Source organism: Camarhynchus parvulus, chromosome 4, assembly GCF_901933205.1.
Source record: "Camarhynchus parvulus chromosome 4, STF_HiC, whole genome shotgun sequence".
NCBI lineage: Eukaryota > Metazoa > Chordata > Aves > Passeriformes > Thraupidae > Camarhynchus > Camarhynchus parvulus.
In genome coordinates this window covers 64757020-64764755 of record NC_044574.1, presented here as the reverse complement: position 1 = coordinate 64764755, position 7736 = coordinate 64757020, and the positions used below count along the sequence as shown (strand labels likewise).

The following is a 7736-nucleotide window of genomic DNA, read 5'->3' as shown; positions in this document are numbered from 1 at the left end:
TCACTCCATCAATCCCTGCCCCCCCACGCAAAAGCCTGCATACATGCACCTAGCCAGTGGAAAAGAAAAAAGGGTTACTCATTAATCCATTCTACAAAGCTTTCCAAACTGAAATGGGTGGGTTCTCCATCTCCAGCAGGGAGCAATATATAGGTAGGTGCAGAGTTTACCTGAGCACAGCTCAAACTGGAGTGTTACACTTGAACAGCACAACTTTGCTCCTGGCACATTTTAAAACAAGAACTCATCAGGATGAAGAGGATGATTATTTTCTGCATGCTTTTCTTCTGCTCTGCTATGATGCTGACTGCAGCTTCACCCAGAACATTAAAATACAAACAGATTAAAAATAAAATTGAAGACTTACAAAGAATGGTGAAAGATAAGGTAAGTGATGGTATTTGTCATAATATGGAAATTACTTTCAAGCATTGGACATTGCCCAGTATGCATCTTATAAGGGACATCACTTTCAAATGTTAAAATTTTTCTAACTTAGATTTATTTGTTTTATTTTAGGATGCTGAATTGCTGCATACACCAGAAAACCTTGTGGTGAGGCTGCTTTAAATTTTTTTTTCATAATTATATAATTTTGATTTTGTGCCGATTTATTCCATTGACAAATGGAGAATGTCTTGTTCTTCACATCTCTGACCTAGTACTCTTAATGCAAGCTAGACTGAGTAAGAAAATACTTTCTAAAAGTTCCTTTTCTGGATATTTAATAGCAGAAGTGTTTCTATTTTGGCATTGGAATTACTATTTTGCTATATTATGTGTATCAAATTACTATTTTGCTATTTTATGTGTATCATAACCCACCAATAGATCCAGAGTTGCACAGATTCAATTTAATTAACAAATAGTGCTAAGAGTGAGGATTCATACAAGACCCAGACGAGCAGCAGTGCTTTTGGGGATGCAGGTATTTGGAGTGGAAGAGCTCCAGCTGCCATCAGCTCCAGCAATGGCTGAGCTGCCCCCCTTGCCTCCTACTGCAGCCAAATGACAAGAGTGGCACTGCAAGGCCATGTCAACGAGTGCCTCCTCTCATGTGCACTCACACTGCTCTGAGTCTGTTCGTGCAGGGACTGTGCTACCAACAGGAAGACAAAACTGCACCTGCCAATATTCTCTTCAGATTATACCCAGTTAAAAATACAAGAGCAGCTCCCTGTGAACCCCTTTTAAATACAGATACGTATTTGCACATTATTTAGTGCTGATATTTTGCATCTTCCAAGGTTAAGATCTTATATACAGTGAGTCACCAGGTTTGTGCACTCTCAAAAGTGGTAGGATGCAGGATGTACTGTGAATTTAAATGCTAATCATAGTAAAATCACATCTTAAAAATTCAGAGGGTAAATGCATGCTGCTTTGATAATCCCTCAACATGCAACTGAGGTGTAGAGCAACCTGTGACTACCTAATATTATACTTGTGTTATCAGCTGTCTTAAATTTTTGAGCCCTATTTTGTAGCACAAACAATTTTGATTGACATGTAAAAGCCATCACTATGCACTACTATGCTGTAAAAGCTGTAGACATTCTTAAAAATTTATTTACTCAGGATTCTAAAGTCCCTTGCAAGCAGCTACAAGAAGAAAGGAAAAAAACTCACCTCATTTCACACAGGTTTTGGTTACTCTCTTCCTAGGCTTTACAGCTCCGTGCATGTTTAACTTGCCAAAAAATATGCAAAAGCATAACCAAACCAGATGCATTCCTTTGAATCGCTAGAAACAATTTCAGTGCACAAACTCACTGCTGGGATTTTTCCACTAAAACTCTTTCTAACTTGTGGTGTCAAAGTGAAAAGGAGGAGATTATTAGCTGTCATTTTAATCCAGCGTTTGCTGCTGCCTCTGAAACTAAGTAAATACAACAACTAGTGACTAATTGCTTAATGAGGTTGTTGGGGTTTTTTTCTTAAGAAAAGTCATGCTCACCTCAGGAAGGAAAACAACAGCTCACTTGCAGCTTAGGGCTTTACTGTCTGATTCTGGGAGGTCCTAAGTGCCTCCTCTGAATACTAGAGAAGACAGAGAATTCTCATGTTTAGAAGGTATTGATATGGGTTCAGCTTCTGATGTAAAACATGTAAAAAAACATTAGTGTGCTAATAGTAATTATCACCAGCAACCAAATCGACAAACTTTTCATCCTACAGGGCGACTGAAATATGTAACACACTGTGCTAAAGTGGCATCCAGTGATTAGGTGCCATCACAGCCTAGTCAAACTCAATTTAATAAAAAGTTGCTCACAGAACTGTATTTCAAATATCAAAATATTTGAGTTTTTTTTATTATAACCTGCTCATGGCAGATTTGCATTTGGTCTTGAATATTCAATGAGAAAATCACCTATTATAACATTTAGAATTAGGTGGTTTATCCCAATCTGTTTTGGCTGCCTTGAGGTTCCTTTGTGTGAACTGTTAGCCCCAATTCATTCCCACATAATTTCCTTGTACCCTCAACAATGAAGTATTCTTTCCTGTGAATAAAGAGAGATTAGAGGATGTCAATTCAAGGGAAGACAGCAGTGTTTAAAAAGTGAAAAAACAGTGTTAAGGCTGAGGTAATTCCAGCCTGGGGGGCAAATGAGCTCTCCTGCTGGTGACTGGCACTGCAGCTGAAGTGACACTGAGTGACAAGGTGCTGAAGTGCCCTGGATCTGTATCTCACCCTGCTGATCGCTAATTCCGGAAGCAAGGGCTCTACGGGCTCATGTGTAAAGCTAGTTTGAGTCAGATGCAGAGTGCTGCTGCCAGCTGCCACTGATACAAATATTTTACACATTTCTAGCCCCGTTCAGACATTTCCAGTGGTGTGTGCTCCTGCATGCCTCATGCCCAAAGTGCTCAGCCCGTGACAACACACCGGGCCCCACAATCCTTGCAGTGCCCTGATCGTTGCCTGCCTGAGCTGTAAGTGACAGCTCAGCAAAACAGAAAAGGCAGCACAGATGAGAAATGCTGGTTTCTCAGCTCAGCACGGATGAGACCAAAAATGTTTTCAGTTTCAGCTGGAAAATTGATCTCTTTAAAAGACTAGTGTTTTTTTCCAGTAAGCAAGGCCAGTTACGGTAAGGATGCTTGAAACCAACATAAAGGTGTGGCTTTTAAGGAAAATAAAATGTTTTATCTGACCAACACAGAATGTTGCTAGCAAAATTTGCTATAAGCAACATCCATGTAAGCTGCCTTGTCCTTGCCCAAGCAGCAAACTGCAGTGACATCTCATGAGGCAGATGAGACTCAGCTTGGGCAGCAGTAGGTATGCAAACAAGGATGGCTTTGGAGCCTTTCTAATACGTGTAATCAGCAGCTTCCTTCTTTGGAAAACAGAAAGCAACTTAAACTGGCTGCAGTAAACATTGCTTTCCTTTCTCTGTTGACTGTTAGGTTAGTTTTGGGGATAGTTTCTGTATCGTTTCTGATGCTATCACATAACACTTTAATAGTATTTGAAAACATGCAGTTCTTCATCAATTCTAATTATTAACTAGGCATTATTAGAAAGGGCACCAAAATGAGGAAGGAAAAAAAAGTATATCCCCACATTGCAATTTTTTTAAAATAAAATGCTCGTGCTTTAGCAGGTGAAAATCTACTGCATGTAACTGATCTACTCTTCAGGACTGTTTTATTTCAAATGCTGTCATAATTAATAGCCAAGTGGATATTTATTTCATTAGGAAATACTGAAGTAATTATGCAAGAACAGCCAAAGTAAAGCCTCAACATCACCTGCATATCAAAAACTAATTTAAAAAAATAAAAAAGGTACAGCTGAATATTCTCAGTTAATATCTGGGACACTTTCTTCTGCATATGGACCACAATCTAACATGAGCAGGAAAAAGTGCTGCAGCAACACTGGCTTTAAAACAGTTCCTTCTTCTCCTGCCCTAGGAGGGATGCCTGTCCACAGCTGTGACCTGCTTCAAGAAGGGCGTCCAGAAATTACAACCAGCGAGCAGCCAAGATAATGGGGTGTTCCACAAAACCATTAGAATTGTGAACAAACTTACCTACAGAGACTCTGGAGAGGTAGGATTTCCTCACAGTACTCATATTAATAATAATGCTCCTTATTTTCTATAGCAGGTGCCCCCTGCAATGGGGGAATTGTAGAAAGCAAGTCTGTTAGAAACAGTAATCTGCCTTTCATTACTTTGGAAATTAAAAAGTCCAATTTTTGAATTTTTGGGAGAAGCATTCTCTGTGACCATAAAAATTCACATACATGTACCTGGCAACCACACAAAGTGCTGGCAGAAGGACAGGGATCACTGCAAAAAAAAAGTGAATGAAAGGTGTCATTACTAAATTCCTTCCCTTTTGAAAGAGCTTGTGTCAAAGCTTTTCCAGCTAGAAAAGGCATTGATTACAACCCTCTGGATTTTTCAGTGAGAAAGCTTGAGGATTGATTAAGGATTGTGATGTGCTGTTTAGAGGTGCCATGATTCTCTTTATCTTCCAGCACTGTGAGTCTTATGAGACAAAAACATGTGAATCTTATGAGAAGAAAACCCCAAAAGAATTTTTGAAGGGCTTTGAAAATCTTATGCAAATGGTAAGCAGAGTTCATTCCTCCTGGATACTTTTTGACATTTTGCAAACCATTACAGATATACTTAGTTCATATCCTTACTAACAATGTCTTGTTTTTACAGCTATACAAGAACTAATCTAGGACACACCACAGCTGAAGGCTACTGAAAATCTATTTTTTAAAGCAGACACTATGTTATATTTAAGATGTGAAAAATGTAAATACTTCCCAGTGCTATTATGATGTGTTCTCTGTGTGTGGTAAGTGAAAGCTTCTCCCAAAATATTAAGGAGTCTTATTTGGATGGGTATTTGTAAGATGGGTGCTATTTTGCAAGTGATTCTAGCCCCATCTTACAGGGAAAAATTCTAATTTCACAAAAACTGGCTCTTGTAAGGGACTTAACTGGCCCCCTTCGGCTAAACTAGAAATACATGACATGGTTACTTTTGTATTTTTGCTTTGACCTTAACTGAATCCCATTCAGAGATTTCTGCACATTTTTAAAGAAAATTAACAGAAAAATTATCAGGGGCTTTGAAGCCTCAAAGGAATCTGCTTGGGCTGATTTCCTTATTTACAATAATACCACACACAGAGCTTTATTTATAAGTTCTTAGACTGCATTTTAGCTAACTATGGAAAAACGTCCTGAATTTAACTACCTTCTCAATTACTGGAAAAAACATTTACAAATCATACTGTATGGCTGTGATTAATATCTTGAAGCTAATGGCACCTTTGCCATGGGATTCAATAGGAAGAGATGTAACCCATATACTGTAAGTAGAGATACAGGATTCTGAGGGGAAATCCTGTTTCAGAAAATGGAATTTTGTCTACACTGCCCCAGCTTAACATGACAGATACAGCAGAGGCATGACAGGCTGGTACAACCAGCCACTGCAAAATGTCAAATAAATAAAGTAATTGATGATCAGTCAGAGTGAAACAGCTCTAATGCATACTGCTCCTTCTCAGAGGACAACATGTACCCTCATACTAATGTACCATTAACACTATTCATTCTCTTTCCTCCTGATTAATTTTTACCCTTTGTTATTTGCCATTTTTTCTTTAAAAATCTATCAAGTTTATTGTTCTGTGGAAACCTTCCTGTCCAGCTCCTGAAATCCTGAACATTTCTGTGGAACTATGGCTAGAGATACCATTAAAATTTTTTAAAATGAAAGTGAGTATCACAGCACTTAAAACTAGTTTCAGCAGCTTAATTATATACCACCATATTCTGCTTGCAAGGATTCTGAACCTCTGGGTTCTTCCATCTGAGCAGTAACTGCTAATTTGCCCCAAACAGATATTAACACCACATGAGGAAACTGATCTTGGAAAAGAGCACAAAGCCTTCCATTAAAAATTAACCTTTCAACTAATTTTCTCTCTACTTAGTAGAAATGTGGTAGAGAGAGGAAACTGGAAAACTGCATCTAGTGTTAGAATGGAAAATGACAAGCTTAGTTACCTCCAAAAATTATGAGGTAGTATTAAAAATATTTCCATTCCTACCAATGTCATCGGCCTAAAGGAAAACTAATACAAAAAGTTTTGCTGCCTCCACATTTTTACCGCCCTGAAACGTGAACCTCCTCAAAAATGTACATCAGAAAGAGGAAGGAAGATCCTCAGGGCACAGCAAACCAAGTGAACTCTCCTTGTTTCTGGTGATGGTCATTTTCACTTAGAACATCTTTTTCTTCTCCTTTCCTTTTTCTGTTTCAAAACCCGCTTTTCCTCTGTGAAATGTTCTAACTCATACCTCAATGTTTCCACATTAGTGCATCAGAATTAACATTCTAAAAAAGAACTACCACTCATATGTAAGTAATCAAAGTACTGAGTTTAAATGATGTTCTTTCTACCCCTTCTATCCCCATTTCTCTGACTCACCTACCCATGAAGTCTCTTCATCACCAGTCAGTGAGCACTATGCAATGCAAAGCTGCTGCAGCAACTGCAACAGATTTTAAAGTCTGGGTAAAATTTCATTTCAGATTTGGATAAAAGCAACTGGGGAAACATTGAAGCATGTCCTGCAGTTGCAGCATACCTGCTGATATTTCTACATTTGTATTTTATGAAGGGGTTTTAATTTAATGCCTTTATCATGAATTAAGTGCATTTTTATGTGAGTCCTAGAAGGACAATCAATAAACCAGCACTTCTGATGCAGCTCCATGGAATATTTGCATGTGCAGGGTTTTGGAGAAAGAGCTTTATTTTCATTCAAAGAATACAGTATATATTTATTTATCTGTAAATGTCTTTTCCAGTAACTTGCTAAGTGCATTGAAATAATTGTTCTAAAAGAGCCTGTTAAAATCCTTGTTTAGCAGACAGAATGGGATTAGCATGCCCTGACAAGCACAATGTTGTGTATTATATATTTAGTAGCAATCATTACAAAACATTGAGAAGCGACTTTTGTACCTGAGATGGACATTTTAGGAATGAAAAGCAATTCCCTACAGGAATGTAATAAGCTAACTAGGTACTCCTGCCTACACTGCAGCAATGCCTGGGTTTTGTCCAAAAGGCAGCATATAATGCACGTACTTCTGTTTAGTGACTTGCTTCACTGTTTTTAACTATGGATTTTATTACACCAAACATAGTGCTAAAGCTTATTTTTTCTTGTTTTAAACACAATATACTTGTTTATTAATTGAGGCTATTTCTTGTACCTGCAGAACAACTTAATTTAAAATGCTCACTTGTAGTATTCAAAAAACTAGTGAGAAACTGCAACAAATGTAACTTTAGAGGGTTAATTGCTCAGAGATCTTGCTGAAAAGTGAAATTATTGGACAAGCCAGTCCAGCTACATATGGAGAATATTAATCACAAAATTAGCACAGGTGATTTTGGCCAACACCACACCCCTGGGCAGTGTCAGCACAATGACTGTGGGCAACTCTGTGCACTTCAAATATGCACTGATTTACAAGATGTGAGACTTTGATTTGTCAAGAGTGATCAAAGACTGAGTGTATTATTCAGGGTGTGCTATTTGAAGAATAGGATGAATGAAGAACAGGAAATCTGTGGAGGACAAACCAGCATTCAAGAAGACACCATCTTGTTCTGCAACACTGTTCTCAGAAGGAAAAATGAAGATGCCCCAGGAGGAACTTTTGACCTTAGGAAG

General features: G+C 38.2%; 1 protein-coding gene across 1 annotated transcript; it reads left to right on the top strand.

Moving 5' to 3' along the window:
- Window positions 1-252: 252 nt before the first annotated feature.
- On the top strand, window positions 253-4706 carry IL21 (interleukin 21). Its single transcript, XM_030948358.1, has 5 exons — window positions 253-387; window positions 520-555; window positions 3928-4065; window positions 4499-4591; window positions 4692-4706. The coding sequence occupies exons 1-5, from the start codon at window positions 253-255 to the stop codon at window positions 4704-4706; spliced, it is 417 nt and encodes a 138-aa protein (XP_030804218.1).
- Window positions 4707-7736: the final 3030 nt, after the last annotated feature.